This window comes from Gadus chalcogrammus, chromosome 12 (assembly GCF_026213295.1).
Source record: "Gadus chalcogrammus isolate NIFS_2021 chromosome 12, NIFS_Gcha_1.0, whole genome shotgun sequence".
NCBI classification, from domain to species: Eukaryota; Metazoa; Chordata; class Actinopteri; order Gadiformes; family Gadidae; genus Gadus; species Gadus chalcogrammus.
Genome location: NC_079423.1, coordinates 26,948,534 through 26,967,195, shown reverse-complemented (window position 1 = coordinate 26,967,195; position 18,662 = coordinate 26,948,534). Strand labels below are relative to the sequence as shown.

At 40.8% G+C, this 18,662-nt stretch overlaps 2 protein-coding genes across 2 annotated transcripts; both read left to right on the top strand.

Moving 5' to 3' along the window:
• The first annotated feature begins 16 nt into the window (after positions 1-16).
• LOC130393297 (cytochrome b-c1 complex subunit 6, mitochondrial) lies at positions 17-3,551 on the top strand. Its single transcript, XM_056603947.1, has 4 exons — positions 17-169; positions 503-535; positions 789-950; positions 2,506-3,551. The coding sequence occupies exons 1-4, from the start codon at positions 125-127 to the stop codon at positions 2,536-2,538; spliced, it is 273 nt and encodes a 90-aa protein (XP_056459922.1). The 5' UTR covers positions 17-124; the 3' UTR covers positions 2,539-3,551.
• A 1,484-nt stretch (positions 3,552-5,035) lies between these two features.
• Positions 5,036-17,254, top strand: LOC130393296 (vitamin D3 hydroxylase-associated protein). The gene is made up of 16 exons (XM_056603946.1): positions 5,036-5,233; positions 5,459-6,829; positions 6,916-7,029; positions 7,214-7,354; positions 7,737-7,870; positions 7,968-8,174; positions 11,263-11,303; positions 12,525-12,649; positions 12,906-13,031; positions 13,354-13,451; positions 14,094-14,193; positions 14,622-14,665; positions 14,759-14,798; positions 15,118-15,226; positions 15,549-15,694; positions 17,114-17,254. The coding sequence occupies exons 2-16, from the start codon at positions 6,596-6,598 to the stop codon at positions 17,234-17,236; spliced, it is 1,782 nt and encodes a 593-aa protein (XP_056459921.1). The 5' UTR covers positions 5,036-5,233; positions 5,459-6,595; the 3' UTR covers positions 17,237-17,254.
• The last annotated feature ends 1,408 nt before the right edge of the window (positions 17,255-18,662 follow it).

The window sequence follows — 18,662 nt, the reverse complement described above, 5'->3', positions numbered from 1 at the left end:
CGCAACCTAGTTGCCAGAAAAAAAGAAGAAGTGTCGTGACAAGCCGACTGAGCTGAGCAGTGACCTGTACTGTGTCCTCCACAAATCCATCAGCTGTTTACATTAAGCTAAGAGTATTGAAATCATGGTTTTTGAGGAGAAAATGATCATGAACGGTGAACCAGATGAGGTAAGTACATTCCGCCCCAGTTGTTTGCAGGTCCTATTCGTTTTCTACCTTAAGTGGCTAGGTTATCTCTTTGCTATTCAAATAGCACTTAGCTTAGGATAGCTAGTTATTGTTAACAGGCTATTTTGTACTTGTATGTATTTATTGATTTAGCAGTTTATGACGCTATTTTATGATTTTAAACAATGCAATGTTACATACAATGTACCATACTAAGGTCTGTGTCTGTGATGATGGGCACGTACTAGCCAGTTGCGTCATCACTGAGTAGCAGAGGATGATCTGATTGCTCCAGAGGCGCATATGAACCTGCATTTATTTGCCTTCCCCTAGGAAGAAGAGGAGGAGGAGGAAGAGGAAATGGTGGTAGGTTGTTGTAATTTTTGTCTTGTATTTGTATCTTAATAATGATTGATTGTTTTGAGATTATTTTTATGAAATGTAGGGATTGTCTGCTTCATCATCACAATGTAGAAATGCAGGTCCATGTTCATCTTAATAAGATATAATAATTAATTAATTAAGTCAGACATCATCCACTGAACGACTATTCATTGACAGCTTATTCGTTGTATATTAAAAAAAATCGGTGTGCTGACAAATCCATGGTGTGTTTTAGGATCCCCTTGAATCAGTGCGGCAGAAGTGTGAGGATGTGGAGCATTGTGTCCACACCAAGGAGCGCCTGGAGCAGTGTGAGACCAGGGTCGGCTCTCGCTCTGCCACAGAGGAGGACTGCACTGAAGAGCTCTTTGATTTCCTTCATGCACGGGACCATTGTGTAAGTCTGACGTCCTTCCTGTTTTAACCTTGCATCATCAGTAATGACCACATAATTGTTCACAATGCAAATGCCCAATATAGATTGCATAAATAGTTGTATGCAAGTGTATATATATATCATATATAATGTATAACACATATATAAATAGCACAGAAAGGGTGTAGAAAAGACTTATTAAATGTATACATTCGCCAACCCACCCCACAATGCAATTTTATTAGCTATTTATTAAATTTAGCTAAACATCTCCCTCCTTTGATGCAAGGGTAATGCTGCGTTTTATTATCCATCCGTCTCGGAGGTCCGAGGACGTTGCCTAGCGACACACACAAACACGCCCCTTTTCCTCGGACGGCGAACTCGCCATCTCGGTTGAACTCAGCGGTGACCGAGCAAAATTCCGAGACAGAATTCAAGATTGCTGCTCCCAGTGTGACTTGAAGCATAAACTGTTTTCATTGTACTTGGACCGCTTTGGTGGTTTAAATGGCAATTTCAATCACTCGTATTACTGCAATACCTAACTGCGTCCGTATCTCTGCCTATGGCCTATAGCCTACCTATTTTGGAGCACCTGGTACTCTGCCAATGCTACTGCGACAACAGTTTTCCGGGTGGCGTCCATGTTTTCCTCCAACGACCGAGCGAAACAATAAAACGCTTGAAGTGTGGGCGTGGCGTCTGATCCGAGATCCGAGTCGGTTCGCAGAGAATAGATAACTTGCATCAAAGGAGGGAGATGTTTAGCTAAAGGCCTCAGACCCCTGCATTGCCAGTATGTGCAAACTATTACAGTTCTAAGACAGTTAGGACCAGTATGTATTGACCAGCAGTTACAGAGCCTACCCCACTTTTTTTTAACTTCTGTTTACTTCAGGCCATATGGGGAAACCTACAGTTGTGCTAGATAATACAACGTAGTAAACCACCTAATAATGTCTTGAAAAACACAAAATAGTGAACAACTTACAAGGTATACATTTCCCACTACACAACCGATATGATCTTGGTTGATGACTAATGTCCAATAGTTGGACATCTCACAAACACCTCAGGACAGCTATTGTGTTTTGAAATGTTCATCTAATGTTTAATGACTAAACTCTGGAATCCTTATTCTTAAAAAAAGAATAGAACAAATATAAAATATCATGAAGGTGTGCGTTATCTATTCAGACCCATCCCCTTCTGCAAACAAATAGCTTTTAAAGGATTTAAAGCTCTAGAACTTGAATGTTTGTAGATTAAGCTGCATTATGGTTAAAATGTATATGCACTCCTTACAGATGCAAGTTAGAACAATATGATTAACTCATTGACCAGCAGAGTTTTCCCTTTCCAAGAGGTTAAAAAAATATCAATAATGTATTTTCCCGTCCGCCAAATCTTGACTGCAGCTCAAATTACTGCAGATATGAATCCTTTAGGAATTCAACTGGTTTCACATGTATTAACCATTAGATGCTTCAAATCAGTTGAATCATTTTATTCAGTTGTTTCGTTTTATCTGTGGTAATGTTCTCATATTGCCCTGTTTTCCATTTTTCTCTAGGTAGCGCACAAACTCTTTCATTCAGTCAAATGAAGTCCATTTGAAGATCTCGGCAGTCTACTATAGCAGAAAGACCCCGGGCTTTATGTCCTTACGTGCATATTGTATTTGATTGTGTGAATAAATTGTAAATTAAGTATTAAAAGTGTATTTTCATTTCATGATCAAGTAGAAACGTAGGTAAGGGGCAACATTTTGTAAATGTACAAAAGCACCTAGCTCTATAGAATTTAGAGTATTTTCAAAATACTGTCAGTTCTATTTAGCTTGAAATAGCTACAACTATACCTCCAGTTAATCAACACTGTTTATTTGGGAGTTTGACATAGAATGGTCATGTCCCTTGCTACAACGAAAGAGTAACAAAAGAGACTTCAAATCTAGGCAAAACTAGAAAGTGTGAAACCGTCTGTCATATGGTTTGGACTATCATAAGTAATCTCTGTAACTGAAATAATTTGATGCACCGTAGTGATTGATGTATTATATTTGAAGGACACCTTGTTAGAATGGTTTGCTTATCTGCCCTTGAGCTTTTTATGAAAGTTAATTTTTACCCACACCTTACGTGCATTGTAAACAATCTGAGCCATTTGTCCAAGAACCCTGGTCATTAAAAATGACCAGGGTAAAAAACGACTGATAAAAAACGACAGTGTTAAAAAGGTGTTCTTTGGTCGTCATAAAAAAACCATAAGGGGTAACACTGTCAAAAAAAACTTTTCGACATTAAAAATAAATGTCAAAGTTTTGCCCAAAATATTTAACTGATATGCTCCATTAATAAGTTAATAAGCCTTCTAGAACACTAAGATCTTCTGAAACCAATCTGTTAATTATCCCCACAGTAAACACGGAACATGGGAAAGCAGGATTTAGTTACTATGCAACAAATAGCTGGAATAAACTCCCTGAGGATTTTAGACTTGCCCCAACTCTGAGCACCTTTAAAACAAGATTGAAGACTTTTATGTTTGCTTTAGCTTTCTGCTAAATCTTAAATACTTTGCCTTTATTTTACTAAAATGCCTTTTTAACTTTCCCTTCATTTTCTATTTTTACCAGAAAGATACATGATCTGATACCAGAGAGAAAGGATAAGGGTTTGAGACCCAAGTTCTGTCTGGGTTAGAGTCCTAGAATCTGGGTTGGAGTCCCAGAGAAAGGACCAAGTTCCTTAGGTCGGGTTGGAGTCCCAGAGAAAGGACCTAGTTCCTTTAGGTCGGGTTGGAGTCCCAGAGAAAGGACCAAGTTCCTTTAGGTCGGGTTGGAGTCCCAGAGAAAGGACCTAGTTCCTTTAGGTCGGGTTGGAGTCCCAGAGAAAGGACCAAGTTCCTTTAGGTCGGGTTGGAGTCCCAGAGAAAGGACCAAGTTCCTTTAGGTCGGGTTGGAGTCCCAGAGAAAGGACCTAGTTCCTTTAGGTCGGGTTGGAGTCCCAGAGAAAGGACCAAGTTCCTTTAGGTCGGGTTGGAGTCCCGACGTGGGTTCCTTTGGTTTGTGGTTAGAGTTATGTTGTTTTGATTCCCGCTGTGGAATCACAGATATTGGTTGTGTTGAATCTGAGAGGAAAAAAAAGTGAGCCATCATCTGGTGTTGGCATACCGAGCTCCGTGGGAGACGTTTCCAAGTTCTGTCTGGGTTAGAGTCCTAGAATCTGGATTGGAGTCCCAGAGAAAGGACCAAGTTCCTTTGGGTCGGGTTGGAGTCCCGACTTGGGTTCCAGAGAGACTGTTGATCTGATCTTAAATACATTGCACTTTCAATTTTACTTTTTTTTACGATTATTATTATTATTTTTTATACAAAATCTAGGTTTGCCTAGATTTGAAGGTTAAAGTCCCACTTTTTTACGTTAAAAATAAATGTCGAAACGTTTTGCTCCATTAATTCTGACAGTGGCTGAAATATTTTATATCAGCAGAATTCTTAACTATGGACTTAGCCAAAGTCCAGCATTTTTACTATAATAATGAATAGATATAAGCATTTGAGTTACCGAAGACTTACAAAAACTTGCACATGCCTTTATCACTAGTAAGCTTGATAACTGCAATGGTCTCCTTACAGGTCTCCCAAAACAAACTCTAAGGAAGCTTCAGCTTGTTCAGAATGCTGCTGCTAGAGTTTTAACAAAGACCAAAAAATTTGAACACATTACACCAATTCTTAAATCGTTACATTGGCTTCCTGTAGGTCAGAGAATTTATTTTAAAATCATGTTGCTAACCTATAAATCCCTACATGGTTTAGGCCCAAAATATTTAACTGATATGCTTCCACTACATAAGCCTTCTAGAACACTAAGATCTTCTAAAACCAATCTGTTAATTATCCCCAGAGTAAACACGAAACATGGGAAAGCAGGATTTAGTTACTATGCAACAACTAGCTGGAATAAACTTTGCTTTAGCTTTCTGCTAAATCTTAAATACTTTGCCTTTATTTTACTAAAATGCCTTTTTAACTTTCCCTTTATTTTCTATTTTTACCAGAAAGATACATGATCTGATACCAGAGAGAAAGGATAAGGGTATGGGACCCAAGTTCTGTCTGGGTTAGAGTCCTAGAATCTGGGTTGGAGTCCCAGAGAAAGGACCAAGTTCCTTAGGTCGGGTTGGAGTCCCAGAGAAAGGACCAAGTTCCTTTAGGTCGGGTTGGAGTCCCAGAGAAAGGACCTAGTTCCTTTAGGTCGGGTTGGAGTCCCAGAGAAAGGACCAAGTTCCTTTAGGTCGGGTTGGAGTCCCGACGTGGGTTCCTTTGGTTCGTGGTTAGAGTTATGTTGGTTTGATTCCCGCTGTGGAATCACAGATATTGGTTGTGTTGAATCTGAGAGGAACAAAAAGTGAGCCATCATCTGGTGTTGGCATACCGAGCTCCGTGGGAGACGTTTCCAAGTTCTGTCTGGGTTAGAGTCCTAGAATCTGGATTGGAGTCCCAGAGAAATTACCTTTAGGTCGGGTTGGAGTCCCGACTTGGGTTCCAGAGAGACTGTTGATCTGATCTTAAATACATTGCACTTTCAATTTTACTTACTAAAAAGCCTTTTTAACTTTCAATTTAATTGTCTATTTTTACCAGAAAGATACATGATCTGATACCAGAGAGAAAGGATAAGGGTTACTAGAATCCGGGTTCGAGTCCCAGAGAAAGTACCAAGTTCCTTTAGGTCGGGTTGGAGTCCCGACGCGTATACCAGAGAGACTGTTGATCTGATCTTAAATACATTGCACTTTCTATTTTACTCATTTCTTTGCATTTGTTTTCTTTTACTTATCTATTATTTTATTTTATTGTATGACAATGTTTATATGTGAAGCACTTTTAGTCTGCCTTGTGTATGAAAAGTGCTATATAAATAAAGTTGCCTTGCCTTGCCTTACTAGTAGCCAAACATTAACTTGACTTAACACCAAAATCAAATTGATCAGCCACTGTCAGAATTGATGGATACGAAAATTGAATTTTTTTATACAAAATCTAGGTTTGCTTTCACTTTGACCTTCAAATGACCAACTCCTATGACTTGCTGCTCATCTTAATGTTTCCATTAAATCGTTTATGGACGCGAAGCAATTGGCACATACAAACAATTATCACCTATGATAGCATGTTAGCCTGTTTTTCACTGATTTGGTTGCTAGCTAATGTAAATTTCATTTCCATTTGCTAAACTTCATTGCGTAATGAAAGTAGACATGTCTCTGAATATCCATCCCAGGTTTTGCGGGCTACAACTAAACCGTTGTGGTTGCTCCCCTGACCCGACTACGCAACTACTATCTACTGCCGGAGACAGGCAGGCAATATGAAATATAATATTAGATTAGAAAAAAAGTCGGGACCAAACCAAGATTTTGTCATGTTTGAAGTTTGTTTCGGTAAACTGATGGCCAACAGTTTACCGTAAGTAATCCTAAAATGCGCAGATGAATATGAACAGTGAAAATGTCCCACATTTACGGTAGCCTGGATTGAATAAAACCCTTGTGCTTGTGGACGATGCTGTGCAGTGACGGACATAGTGTAGGCCTACTGTTCATTGCGCTGTCCAATCGCTAATACACAGTGTTATCTTCAGACTTTATTGTGTATGGCCAACGGGGTTGTTTCGGCCACAATGGAAAGTAAAGTACAATATATTTTAGATCTTAAGCCAAATTGGACGAGGGTTGTGATTTCAACTCTTTGCGGAACTTGTTCGATAGGCTTACTCGTAAAATGGATACATCGTGTGCGGGCGGACAGCTTGATTCTGAAGGCAAGAAACCGTCGAGAAACCAATCTTCTGCAGGCGGAACAAGTTGTGCGCGACTACAATGATTCGGTAAGGCTACCATAACTGTGAACAGTGAAGCTATAGTGCTGTCAGACATGTCCGCATCTTCATCGTGTTTTCAATGTGTGTTACAGCATCCCGGTGCGGACGACTGCCTCATTCACTCACTTTCTGCACGTCAGCTGACGCTGAGTCTAAAGAAGGGATCCTTGGTCCCTGAAGACGTGTTATTCTCATATATGTCAAAGGTGGAAGTTTTCAAAAGTCATTACACTTGCCCACAAGGACCTCTTTAACGTAACGATTCCGTAGTCCTCAAGTTGATCTTCTGAGGGTCAAATGTGTTTTTATCTTTTATAAACAATGACAGCTGCTTTCACATTGTATTTTTCATTTCTTAATACATTTCTGGTCCTGTTGCTTTCCCCATAGGCACTAGAAGCCAATAAAAGACTTAACTGCTGTACAGAGATTATGATGGAGAGTTTGAACCACTCGAAATCTATGGACTCTTATAAAGACGGACTGCTGTACGGTGTTCCTGTAAGCATCAAGGACAACGTAGGATGCAAGGTAATTTGTCAAAGCAGCACTCTGATAAAAAAAATGGATTGATGCAAAACTAGGACATATTATAAACTTGATTTGGGCCTCATTGAAAACAATATCCCTTTTATATTTCTTTCCTTATTAACTTTAAATCAATCTGAAGTTAATTTAATGCAAAGAAAAAAATTATTTACATTTTCCTCAATAATGCAAACAGAGTCAACAGAAGTCAAACTGTAAATAAACATTGGCTCATGTGAAGTAGGCCTACAGTGTTTCTATGGTTTAGTTTGCCCTTGTTAAATACGTACATATATAAATATTTAAATATTAATCTTGTCATAAGTGGAGTACAGGTCAAACAGCTCTGTCTACGTCAGTGAGTCATGCCTGTTTGCGTACCCAGGGCTATGACTCCACCTGTGGGCTGCTCTGCAGACTGAACCAGCCGGCTCTGGAGGACAGCGTCATTGTTGAGGTGTTGAGAAGACAAGGAGCCATCCCTTTCGTGAAGACTAACGTGCCTCAAAGCCTCATGAGGTTAACCTGGACACGTCCTATTGGCTATTTCAACACGCTGTAATGCTTTTTAAAACACATGATCTCACTTACATTGGTTTTCTCCTGGTGTCCGCAGTTATGAGTGCAGCAACCCCATCTATGGGACGTGTGTGAACCCCCACAACCCTAAGAAGACCCCGGGGGGCTCTTCTGGTGGGGAGGGGGCCCTCATCAAGGGAGGTGGATCGTTGCTGGGCATAGGCACTGATATCGGGGGCAGTATACGAATACCCTGCTCCTTCTCAGGGATCTGTGGGCTCAAGCCCACCTGCAATAGACTGAGGCAAGTGGTGTTGGTTTTTGGGTGTTTTTTATTTCCAGGTTCGATTCCCAAATACGCAGTCTACCTGTGGGTATTCTTATTTTCTTTTTATTCTTTTTATTTTATGTGTCATCAGAGTGTATATATATATATATAGGGTTCTATATTCTCTTTTATAAAAGTACCTAATTTTTTTTGCATAAAACATTGCTAACTCACGTAACCGCTTATAAATACTGACATTACTAAAATAACACAATCAACAAGCACAAAAAATAAGAAGAAAATATGACTTTCTCAGCTTATAATAAAGCGTTTCAGGAATATAAGTAAGTAAGTATTTTTTTTTTTATTGTCCCTCACAAGAGAAATTTGCTTTGGGAAAACAGAGAGCATCGGCGACGCATACATAAATATTTGACATAGTCAAACATAAAAACATGAAACATGAAACAAATTGCATTACCCAAACACATGGCCTCACCCCCACCTTGAAACCCATTATAAAAAACATAGTCAAGGCACTACCCAAGCGCGTTCAAGTATCCATAAGGATGATGCACTTCCCACGAGTTATTGCACTATTTCTCAACCAGTTATTGCACTGTTCAATCACAGAAAGCTCCTTCCATTAAGTAGCTTAATTGATAGCGGAACTAGGGAGAACTTTAATCCATTTAACCTACAAAATGGGAGCCAGTATGTTTTGCCCAGAGGCAACAGCTCATACTCCATGTTTAGGACATGGTTTGGGTCTGCGGCTATCTTCGAACCTTGCTTCCTAACTGTTTCCTCAAAAATCTTCTTTAAGGAGGATGGGGGCTGGGTCCCCATTATTTTCCCTGCCCTCTTAACAAGGTTCTGGAGTTGTGCTTTGGCTCTTACGGTCAGGTTACCGAACCATGTTGTGATGCCATAGCGTATTATGGACTCAATGGTAGCTCTGTAAAACAACATCATTACTTACTTTCCCACACCATGGACCCTTAGTCTACGCAAAAAATATAGCCGCTGAAAGATCTTTGAACAAACATACTCCACTTGAAAGCTCCACTGTAACTTGCAATCCAAAGTAATACCCAAGTATTTGAATTGAGTGACTTGCTTCACTACCTGTCCTTTAATGGACACGGGCTTATGAGCCACCATGCCCCTGGGATCAAAGACCATCTCTTTTGACTTTGTAGCATTTAAAATAAGGTTGTGACCGTCACACCATGGTACTATGCGCTGCAACTCTGTATGATATACAGTTGTGTCTGAATGAGTATACAGAAGGCTCAATAGAGCCGTATCATCAGAAAACTTAATTACGTAATGCTCACTGCTTACTTTTACAGCTATTAGTATACGATGTAAAAATAATTGGAGAACTTACACATCCCTGTTGAGCCCCCATGTTGATATCCTTTACACTAGAGAGAGTAGAATTGACCCTAACCTGTTGCTGCCTTCCCGTGAGGAAAGCAAAGTACCACTTAATAACAATGGGGTTCACCTCCATTTGTTTGGGCTTTTTTAAGAGTATCTAGGGAAGAATCATATTAAAAGCTGAACTAAAATCCATGAACAATAGTCTGGCATAAGCCTTGGGGTTTTCAGTATGTTTTAAAACAAGATGAGTTTCTGTGTTTAGAGCATCATCAGTGCTCCTGCTGTCCTGATAAATTGGTAAGGATCCAGGAGATGTTTTACCACATGCTTTAAAATGCCCACCATTATACGCTCAAAAACTTTCATTATTATCGAAGTCAGAGCCACAGGTCTAAAATCATTATTATCCTTTGGGCAAGGTTTCTTAGGGACTGGAATAATAATAGCTTTCTTCCAGCTTTTTAGAATTGTATAAGTGTCAATGGAAAGTTAAGAGAGGGCTCGATGCTGGAGTTAACTCCTGGGAAAAAGATTTAAGGAGGAAGGCAGAGATGCCATCCAGCCCACTGGCCTTTTTTATATGTAGCCCCCTGAAAACCCTTGCAACCTCCTCAGGGTTAATTACAATTCTACTCACATGTTATGCTCTGTCACATGTTACTGAGTTCAACACACTGTTACACTCCTCCAAAACCGCATTAGCATCACAATCAAATCGCAGATAAAATCAAGTCTCCATCTGATTTAAAACATGCAATGCTTCCCCCTTCTTAAAGTTCAAAATGCCTTTCACTGAATCCCAGAGCTGTTTACAGTTCTTGTTGGAGGAGGCCTCCCTGACGCGTAGCCTGTGCTGCTCCGTGCGTTCCTCAGCATCAACCGTAGCTCCTTTTGCAAGGATTTAAGTTCATAACATTGTTACTCCTGAATGCCTGCTGCTTCCATCGTAAACCCCGTTTAATTTCAGGCGTGATGTTATCCTTGTTATTCGGGTCTGATTTAATCGTTCTCTTTGTAGTCACGGTATCAACGCAGAAATCAATACATCCGGTGATGGCCTCAGCTGTATTGTCTATGTCATCGGGCCAGCCTGTGGCAAAGAAACATTCACTTAACTCCTCTTTGCTACCATCTAGCCAGACACTGACAGTCTTTATAGTGGGCTTATTGCGTTTAAGGATAGATTTATACGTCAGAATAAGTCGGACTGTGTTGTGGTCCGAGTTCGCCATCCATAGCTTGAAATGAAGCTATCGGGCTTCATTTCAAGCTATGGATGGACACAGTCGGCTATGCGTGAGGCTGCTTTGGACGCGTTGGCACGAGGTGGAATATACACAATGCAGATGAAAATGTTTCCGTACTCCCTAGGTAGATGAAAAGGTCTTAGACTCAGACGCAACAGTTCAAGATCGGGAGTGCAAAGCGAGTCCTTTACGGTGTAGTCTCGGCCCAAGAGTCATTGATATACGCGCAGATTCCACCTCCCCTCGTTGTCCCGGAGTTACTATTCCTGTCTTTACGGACATTTAGAAAGTATATCATTGTGTAATAAACACAATAACGATACCCCTTTTTAATCAAATCGAGACCCCAAGGATGAACTGAAAGTGTCAATCCCCCACAAACCACGACCTGCCCTGTTTCGACTTGCTTTGGAACTTAACAATGAAATCTTATTATGGTTAAAAGTGGATTTGATACGTGTTGTGTTTTTTGTTTATGCCTTGTACAGTACAAAGGGGATCTCCAGCAGTGTCAAAGGACAAACTTCAGGTATGGAATAATCCTCTAGGCATACACCAATGTCACAGGGGTACTATGTGTCGTTGTTTTTTTTGCTCACTTATACCTGCTATTGGTTCAATCCGTTTGCCGAATTTGACCAACTATAGCATTGGTCAAATTGGTCAAAATGGAAAACATCCCTAACACCCCTGATGTTGTGTTTTTAGCCAGAGACCGAAGGGAAGTGCTGTTACTTGAAATAGGCTGTGTGTATGATCTCTACATGGACATTGCCTTTAACGACAAAATCATGATATGTACCAGCCCATTCTGGCAGAACTAAGTGACCTAGGCTATCAGTGCAAGCTATCGGGGTGGATTTTTGGCAGGTTTGGGCATGTCCAGAATCTAGTTTTCAGTGGGTTAAGGCTGGAAGGGCTCTCGTTCAGAAAATCAAAACAACTAGCAAAGTTTTGCCCCATGTCAGCAGTGATAGGCAGCCTTGCAGTGTGGCACAGGGTATGTTTTTTGTACCCTTGAACAAAGCCCTATCTCATCTCTGAAAATATTTGAATCCTGTCTGTTGCAATTTGATTGGTGGATTCAGATAAAGAATTAAAGTGTGTGTGTGTGTGTGTGTGTGTGTGTGTGTGTGTGTGTGTGTGTGTGTGTGTGTGTGTGTGTGTGTGTGTGTGTGTGTGTGTGTGTGTGTGTGTGTGTGTGTGTGTGTGTGTGTGTGTGTGTGTGTGTGCCAGCAACATATTCATTTTAATTTCTGATTTTTAATGTCAAAATCACCTTCGAATTGAAATTACAGGCCTGATAGAGTTCAGGAGTGGTGCCTGAATTCAGACTTGAGCTCGGCCATGTATGTTGTCAAGAATAGTGAAAATAGGTGAGCGGTGCCTTTTAAAATGTCTAGTCAACACGTCACCCTACCTGACCTTTTGATTGACATGTCTGCCAACAACTAGGCGTAGTCTATATAAGGAAGTCTTTTAGTATGTTTGCACTGAGGAAGGTCTGATGGGACTGAAAACGTTTTGCACGCACTTTGGGTAGCACTTTACACTTTTATGCAATAAAAACGTATTGTTGCATCGGCTACATGGTGTGCGAGTTCCGCTCCTTTTATTGTTGTCAAGAAAGGCAATTCTCTATGGTGTCTTCGAATGTATTTGATAATTTCAGGCACAGATAATTTCACTTCCTATCAGCCCTGAAATTATATTCAGCATTATACAACCTTTATTGTGTATTTCCTCCTAGTGAAATCCAGTGTGGGACCCATGGCCAGAGATGTTGACAGCCTGGCACTTTGCATGCAGGCCCTGCTGTCTGATCACATGTTTACGCTGGACCCTACTGTTCCACCCATCCCATTTAACACAAAGGTGATTCTACTGCCCCTACAGGTCATCAACGTGCAGTACAGAATCCGTTCATAATGTAGATAATTTCATGTTTAAAACAGTGTACTATGAGAACTTGGTCAATTATTTTCGAAATGTCTCTATGTTCGACTCGCATGATGTGCTGTCTGTCTCTCACCGCCTAAGGTATTCTCTAGGCTGATTACTTAAACTGCAGACAAATCAAGTTCTTCTTCAGTTGTTCGTATGCTATTTGAATGTCGCTCTTTATCCCAAGGTGTACCAGAGCTCCAAGCCACTGAGAATAGGCTATTACGAAAACGACGGCTACCAGCATCCATCTCCCAGCATGCTGCGGGGGGTCAGAGAGGTCAAGGCTCTGCTGGAGCGTGCTGGCCACACTGTAAGAGTGACACGCTATTCAGAACCTAATCTCTGATCCAGCAGTCCCACTATGTGCTACTGCGCTGCCCTGGCACAGAACCTGGGCTGGAATCCAAAACACTGAAAGGGGCGGAGTTACACCCAGTGTTTTGGTTTTGTTTTTAGATCTAAAGTCTGATTTGTAAGAGAAGTACCCACGTACCACTTCACAGTGAATTTAGATTTTGTCATATTTCCCAACATTAAATCAACATGAGAGCAAAATAGTATTTCCAACTGCTTTGCACCCTCAACTCTGTTCTTCCAGATTATCTTCATATGCTATTTCTGTGTCTCCCCAGTTTGTGGCCTTCAAGCCGTTGAAGATGGAATACGCCATGAATGACCTCATCATTAAAGCCTTTTTTTCCGATGGATCTTCCACTTTGCTAAAAGCCTTGTGAGTTCATCCCATAAAGCAGGGCTACCAACAGCTTGTGCAAAACTGGCCAATCATTGTGATTCAAAAGATTTAATAATGAATCACAGCCCTTGATTTTCTTTGGGTTTAGTCAAAGGGGTAAACCACCTCAAAAAGAAACAAAAGATGATAGGATCTCTTCCTTCAGCTTTCCAGCCGTATATTTTAAATCTTAATCTCTTCAAACGAAGCTGCTATCTTGATCATGGTATTCCACATGGATCAGCCATGTGCCAAGTATGCGCTTTAGATATTCTATTCAGAGTGGTACCGTGATATAACCATCAGTTCGACATGAAAACCTTCCTAAATATATATTCTTAAATAGTATAAAATACCAATACAATTTATCTACAAATATGAGAGAGAGAGAGAGAGAGAGAGAGAGAGAGAGAGAGAGAGAGAGAGAGAGAGAGAGAGAGAGAGAGAGAGAGAGAGAGAGAGAGAGAGAGAGAGAGAGAGAGAGAGAGAGAGAGAGAGAGAGAGAGAGAGAGAGAGAGAGAGAGAGAGAGAGAGAGAGAGAGAGAGAGAGAGAGAGAGAGAGAGAGAGATGCAGCAGATGGTAGTTCAACATGTTCTCCAAAATGTGTAATTGTGAAGGTTTGTTTTCATTTGTTATAGCGAGCGGAGCCCACTGGACCCTACGATTGCCTTCCCGATCCAAGTGTGCAGATTGCCTTACGTACTAAAGAAAATCCTCTCAGTTCTTCTGAAACCTCTGGTGAGTTTCTGTACAACAAATTTTAGAAAGGCAGTTCCTGTAGGCCAGCGAACAGGAATATTTACATACCCCACCTTTTTTTTGAATGGTTATACTTATATAGAGCTTCCCAATCTACACAGAGGTACTAATAAATCTATGAATGTTCATATCAGTGTTTCATTTCTAAAGCACTGTTATCAAAGTTGACTAAATATAACAAACCTATAGGAAAGCCCGTTTCCGGTCTTAAGCTTCTTATCTCTGTGATGAGCTACAGCAAAATATTGAACTAAAATACCTAATTGTTAATAGTATTGCTCTCTTGTAACATTAGACATTGATCGTAAACTATATCCAATATGCACTATTCATTCTTGCAATGTAGGCACCTTTTGGATGACGTGTCGCGTTTGTTAACTTATATTTTCCTCCTTATCCGGATTTAGTTTCCCCGCGTTGCGAAGAACCTCGGCCTTCTCTGTGGACTCGGGTGAGAAAGGTGTTGGTGTCCTCAATGGGACACTTGTTACATTTTAGCATAGCGTCATGTGGTTCTGATTGGTGACCCTCTGCTGTTTCACAGGTCGGTCCAACAGCAGTGGGAACTGGATGTTGCAATTCAGGTTTGTACCTCTTCTCTTCATTTGCACTAATCTGATGTACACACAAATATGGGATTAAATAAAATAGAATAATAATGATAACATAGGGAGAACGTTCCTTCCTTCCTTCCTTTTCCATCTGTCTGTCTGTCTGTCTGTCTCTCTGTCTCTCTCTGTCTCTCTGTGTCTGTGTGTGTGTGTGTGTGTGTGTGTGTGTGTGTGTGTGTGTGTGTGTGTGTGTGTGTGTGTGTGTGTGTGTGTGTGTGTGTGTGTGTGTGTGTGTGTGTGTGTGTGTGTGTGTGTGTGTGTGTGTGTGTGTCCATCTGTGTGTCTTCACTAGGAATACATTCGGGAGACCATTGAAGAGTGGAAGAGGTGTGACCTTGACGTGCTGTTGTGCCCTGTGATTGGTCCAGCCTTCAACCACAACTACAGTGCCAAGCTCGTCTGTACACTGCACATCTATTATGCTCGATTTATTTGTGTCATTTATCTCCAAATGCGCTTTTCCAAGTTTTTTCCAAAGAAAAGGGGGTTTTCTTGAATTTTCAAACAAACAAAGGTTGTGTTGCATAAGAAAAAGAGAACGCAAGATAGACCTCACAGCTAGGCTTCTATAAACCAATTAAAATGTCCCTTAGTGTACATCGTTCTACGCTTATTGATGCAATGATGAAACAATGTATCGTCGAGACGTGTAAAGTACTCAATAAGCATAAATCGAATGGCCGTCCGCCTGGGTGATGAATTGAATCGTTATCCCCTGTGCAGGCGCCCTCAGCAGCACCCTCCCCTTCAACCTGCTGAGCTTCCCCGCGGGCGTGGTCCCGGTCAGCAGCGTTACCCCGGCGGACGAGATCCTGCTGAAACAATTCAAGGGGAATTTCCAGGACCTTTGGGACAGGGAGTTTGTGCAGGTGGGTCTTCCGTCTCAAGGGTGTTATTAAGGCTTTATGAGGCCTTGTAGCCGGGGACTGTTGAATAGTCGTTTTTTACGGGAGACTTGTCTTACCCGACGGACGATGAAAGAAGGCAGTTGAAGAAATGGATTGATTGATTAAGGGTTTGTTTTGTTGGAACGACCTATCGACTAGAGCACGTTGGACCTGTTTGTGTCATAAGAGGATGAGGCTGAGCTTAACGACATAACATGATATGCTAGAAATGTTGTGAAAGTATCATACTTTCGCAACATTTCTGGTTGCACAAGATACAAATAATGATTATTTTGAGTTAACAGAACAAGTAGAAAAAATAGTTAATGATAGTGTTACATGTTTGCGCAATAATTGAATTATTCAATGGTAGTATGAATAATTCTGAAACATAAAAAAACCTTTTCTAACCACACATTGAACAGTGGATTAGATGCTATTTGAAGAGGCTCTGGACTGGACTAGTTCAAACACATAACCGTATGCAATCAGATGACTCGTGGTTCATGAATGATATTTAACAAGGAGTGATTGTCCTGGGCTACCACCCTTTATTGCACACACTAGAATAAAAATGCCGCCTTCAGTCACTAGGGGGCACTCCTGATCATACCAGAGAGCTGAAACACAGATGTGTGTGTGTTCTTACCACATGGACAAATACAACCCATTTGAAATGGGCAGTGAACCAAAAGTCGTTTATTATGTTGTTATAAACGTGGCAATAAGTCCTGTATGATCTACAGCGTGTTTTAGTTTTTTCATAGTGGGGCTATTTGAGCTGAAACAGGGGGTTTATTTACCCTTCAAAGATGTATGTTTGCCACTACCCCTGATATTCAGATTGGCATTTTACAATGAATATCAGTCAGGCCTTGGGTGGGAAAATTTACAGCTCTCCAATACAAACAGATCTGTTTAAGACCTTTTAATGTTCAGGGTTGTATATTTAGAAAACAAAGTGTATTTGGGAAGCTTCTGTGAACCTGCCCTATGTCAAGTTATGTGCAACATAAAACAATATCTGAACTACAAAGTTCATCAAGAATAAAACCCGCCCATCCAAGGGTCATTCCATCCAGGGATTTTTCTTTATAACTCATGGTATTCTGGTACTAATTATGTCACATAGAATCTTATGGCATACATTTCCCACCTTTAAAACAACAGGTCAAAGTCAGTTTAAATAAGGTCATGTGAAATTCGCAATCCGGGAGACATGTTTGCAGGATTCAGAAGCCTTGGTTTCCCTGGTAAATAACATGAGCTTTGACTTCATTGGGAACCGACAAAAGGTTTAGCTGCAGCTCATGCCACTAGTTGCTAAGGGAGCTGATGTGACCGGTGTTTGTGTTTACTGACTGGCTGTCTGGCTGGCTGGCCGGGGTTTGTGTTCTGTAGGCGGTGAAGGGGGGTGAGGGCCTGCCTGTAGCGGTGCAGTGTGTGGCCTTACCCTGGCAGGAGGAGCTGTGTCTGCGCTTCATGAAGGAGGTGGAGACCCTGGTCGGAGAGAGCAGGCCGTGAGGAGGGAGAGGGAGAGGGAGAGGGAGAGGGAGAGGGAGAGGGAGAGGAAGAATGAGGGAGGATGCAAATGATCCACCAGTGGACCTTTGGTAGCCTTGAAGACACATAGGATTTGTGTTGAATTGTGCTTTTAGACTGACTGCTGCTTTGCACTGTACTGTAGATTAATAATTTGATGACTCATTTGATGTAGGATCTATTCGATAGATGCTTCGATGTTATGCCTTTCAGAATCATGTTCTTTTTGCGCCTTATGATTATTAGGTCTGTTTGTAAGGGTTTTGAGCTCTGTACTTTTAACTTTTTTGGGGGGTTTCGTTTAAAGTGTGGTCTGATTCAATTTCACAAGTTAACTTGTCATTAGAAGTACTACTAATCTGCTGTGGTTGGCTCAGCTTTAATCATGTCTCCAATTCTGGACTTAAAAGATGTTCAAACCCAAGTAATAATGTCAATTCTTGAAGATTGTGTTTGGAAAGCTTGAGATTTTTCAATCATCGTAATGATGATTGAAATGATAAACGTAATGCACATTAAGTTTGAATCAAGTGAAGGTAAATGGCTTGTTTGTTCTGTGGTTTCTAAATATTTTTTAACAGATAAATAATGCAATAAAAGCATAAACATAAGCAATAATACAAAGTCTTGTTTTTTATTTGTGGTACATTAAGGTATTGAATACATTATTTACCATAATGTTGGGATCGGTTTTTAATTAAACATTTCGAGAAAAAACAAAAGTAATATTGTTTTCCCACGCTTTAAACCTTCATTATTTAAACTGAAAATATGCGTTGGATAATTTGACATTATTCACAATTACATATGATGATATGTAATTAACTTGGTGCATGGATATTATTATCATTTGCTTTATCGTGTGCGGGTGTGTATGTGTGCGAGTGTGTGTGTGTGTGTGTGCACTTCAAGAAGAAGCGCAAGCTGTTGTGCTGTTGCATTTGAGTGATTACTGCGTCGAATCTGCGACCCGAAATGGAAATGAGATGAGGAAGAGTAATGGCACGTATTCATCTCCCCCGACCAGCGCACACCATGTCCTCGTTGTGATTACCCTCAACTATTGTAAATATGTTGTTTCTTGTTTGGTTTACATAAATATACATGTGTTCCAACCACTCCCATGGGATATGAAATTGCCATTAGGGACAATGCAACGTGTTTCCCATTACATTCATCCACGCTTTACTGCCATCTCATTGAAATGAAATGGCTCGGCACGGTTGACTAAGGAAGGCACATTAGACTAGTGGGAGAGCTGAAATTGAGAGGTTGTTTCTGGCATTATCTGTGGCACATATTGAGAGTGTCTGGGACTGGCTGTGCCGCTCAGTCAGGGAGCATTAAGCTTTAAGAGCCAGTGAAGAGAGACTCGGGTCTTCAGAGGGAACTTGACATTGTTCGTAAA

Excerpts from the sequence above, each read along its gene's own strand:
- LOC130393297 (XM_056603947.1), top strand. The coding sequence starts at position 125 with ATGGTTTTTGAGGAGAAAATGATCATGAACGGTGAACCAGATGAG. Across the intron at positions 170-502 it reads TGAACGGTGAACCAGATGAG|GAAGAAGAGGAGGAGGAGGA; the intron begins GTAAGTACATTC and ends GCCTTCCCCTAG. Across the intron at positions 951-2,505 it reads TTCATGCACGGGACCATTGT|GTAGCGCACAAACTCTTTCA; the intron begins GTAAGTCTGACG and ends ATTTTTCTCTAG.
- LOC130393296 (XM_056603946.1), top strand. The coding sequence starts at position 6,596 with ATGGCCAACGGGGTTGTTTCGGCCACAATGGAAAGTAAAGTACAATAT. Across the intron at positions 7,030-7,213 it reads TATTCTCATATATGTCAAAG|GCACTAGAAGCCAATAAAAG; the intron begins GTGGAAGTTTTC and ends CTTTCCCCATAG. Across the intron at positions 14,194-14,621 it reads CAGTTCTTCTGAAACCTCTG|TTTCCCCGCGTTGCGAAGAA; the intron begins GTGAGTTTCTGT and ends ATCCGGATTTAG.